The sequence below is a fragment of the Fragaria vesca genome, linkage group LG5 (genome assembly GCF_000184155.1).
Source record: "Fragaria vesca subsp. vesca linkage group LG5, FraVesHawaii_1.0, whole genome shotgun sequence".
Classification (NCBI taxonomy): Eukaryota; Viridiplantae; Streptophyta; class Magnoliopsida; order Rosales; family Rosaceae; genus Fragaria; species Fragaria vesca.
Genome location: NC_020495.1, coordinates 26,134,083 through 26,135,979, shown reverse-complemented (window position 1 = coordinate 26,135,979; position 1,897 = coordinate 26,134,083). Strand labels below are relative to the sequence as shown.

The 1,897-nt window shown below is 39.8% G+C and overlaps 1 protein-coding gene across 1 annotated transcript; it reads left to right on the top strand.

The window, feature by feature from the left end:
- The first annotated feature begins 478 nt into the window (after nucleotides 1-478).
- On the top strand, nucleotides 479-1,469 carry LOC101306924 (salicylic acid-binding protein 2-like). The gene is made up of 2 exons (XM_004300508.1): nucleotides 479-999; nucleotides 1,088-1,469. The coding sequence occupies exons 1-2, from the start codon at nucleotides 646-648 to the stop codon at nucleotides 1,229-1,231; spliced, it is 498 nt and encodes a 165-aa protein (XP_004300556.1). The 5' UTR covers nucleotides 479-645; the 3' UTR covers nucleotides 1,232-1,469.
- Nucleotides 1,470-1,897: the final 428 nt, after the last annotated feature.

Below are 1,897 nucleotides of genomic sequence, written 5' to 3'. Positions count from 1 at the left end.
ATTAGAGAAGAATTGAAACTCACAGCGAATAATTATGGATCGGTTCGTAAAGTATACATTTTCTGCGACCAAGACCTTGCAGTAAATTAAGGTGGAGCTTGCAACTTTGATGATCAACAGAAATCCTCCGGATGAAGTCAATTTAAAGTGATAAATGATCATATGGTCATGTTCTCTAGACCACTGGAGCTGTTCTCCAACCTCCTGCAAATAACCATGAAATACTCCTAATTTTCTGAAGGCTAGCTAAGGAGAGGAAAGAGAAGGAAGCAAAATGCATGAGAACAACTCACAAACGATATATAATAAATTTATATATCATTACCATTATTAAGGGGCAATATATCATGGATATATAGATTACTTGAATTGTTAATTAATTAGTGCGTATTAGGACGGCAAATTCTGATAAATATATCCTTGGACTAAATAATTAATAGTGCGTATATGCCAGCAGGTTGCAATTATTTTTAAACGTGCCAATTAGAATCTTTGAAAACTAAGACGATGCCAAACGCAAAAGCCAAGAAATGAGACCGGAGAAGATGAGAACGAAGGATTCTGTATCCGTTCTCTTGTTTCTTTGCTTGTGCTACAATCTGTGCCTCACCTACACCTCACAAACAGAACCAAAACACATTTGAGATGAAGCATTTCGTGCTTATTCACGGCGCTGGCCACGGAGCATGGTGCTGGTACAAGCTAGCAACCCTACTGACCGCCGCTGGTCACAACGTCACAGCCCTAGACCTCCCTGGATCAGGCATAAACCTAACGGAGGTACAACAAATCCGCTCCATTGCAGACTATTCCGAGCCATTGATCAAGCTCATGGAGTCTCTGCCACCGCAGGATAGGGTTATCCTAGTAGGTCACAGCTTGGGTGGTCTTCCCCTAACTCTTGTCATGGAGAGGTTCCCCAGTAAAATTGCTGCTGCAGTTTTTGCCACCGCTGACATGCCTGGTCTAAATCTCAGTTTGGCCACTATATCTGAAGAGGTGAATTCTACACACTCATATTGCTTTTTAGTACGTACAGATACTTACAGGATGATATTAAGAGAAAGTATTTTTTGAAAAATTGCAGTTTGGTAAAGATACAGATTTTATGGACACTCAATATAGATTTGATGATGGATCCGGCAGACCAGCAACCGCAGTGTTCTTCGGGCCGAAGTTTTTGGCGTCAAAATTATACCAACTATCGCCGCCAGAGGTATCAATTAGCTAGTCCTCATACTCATCTTTAATTCATTTGTCATTTCCGTAACTCACTTTCTAAAAATATCACTTTCATCTATAAATTAACTTAAACCTTATGTGATATTTTGGCCATCTTCTCTATTTTCTCGTTAAAAGAGTCATGTGATTTAACCTCTTAAAAGCCATCATCGTGTAAGTTCATCAATAACGCGCATGCCAATAACTTGACTTGGAGAAATGAAATCACTCATGATAATGTTTAACAAATAAAGTAGATGAAGAACCAAAGTGTAAGACAATGTTTAAGTTAATTGAGTGACCAAAGTGCATGTTGAATGAACTAATCACTACCAGGACAAGCACTTTAGCCGACGAAAATTTTTCGTCGGCCTGTCAGCTTAATTCGTCGGCTAAGATCTTAGCCGACGACCTTTCGTCGGCTAAGATTTCGTCGGGAAAAGCTCGTCTGTAGTGACTTTAGCCGACGACACGCGTATAAGTCGTCGGCTATAGTCCATACTTTAGCCGACGAAATAATGTCGTCGGCTATAGTCCGGACTTTAGCCGACGACTTTTTTGTCGTCGGTTATCTGCCAAACTTTAGCCGACGAATATTTTAAAATATTCGTCGGCTAAAGTTTGTAATAAAAAATAAAAAAGATCTATGGCCGACGAAATATAGTATATTTCGTCG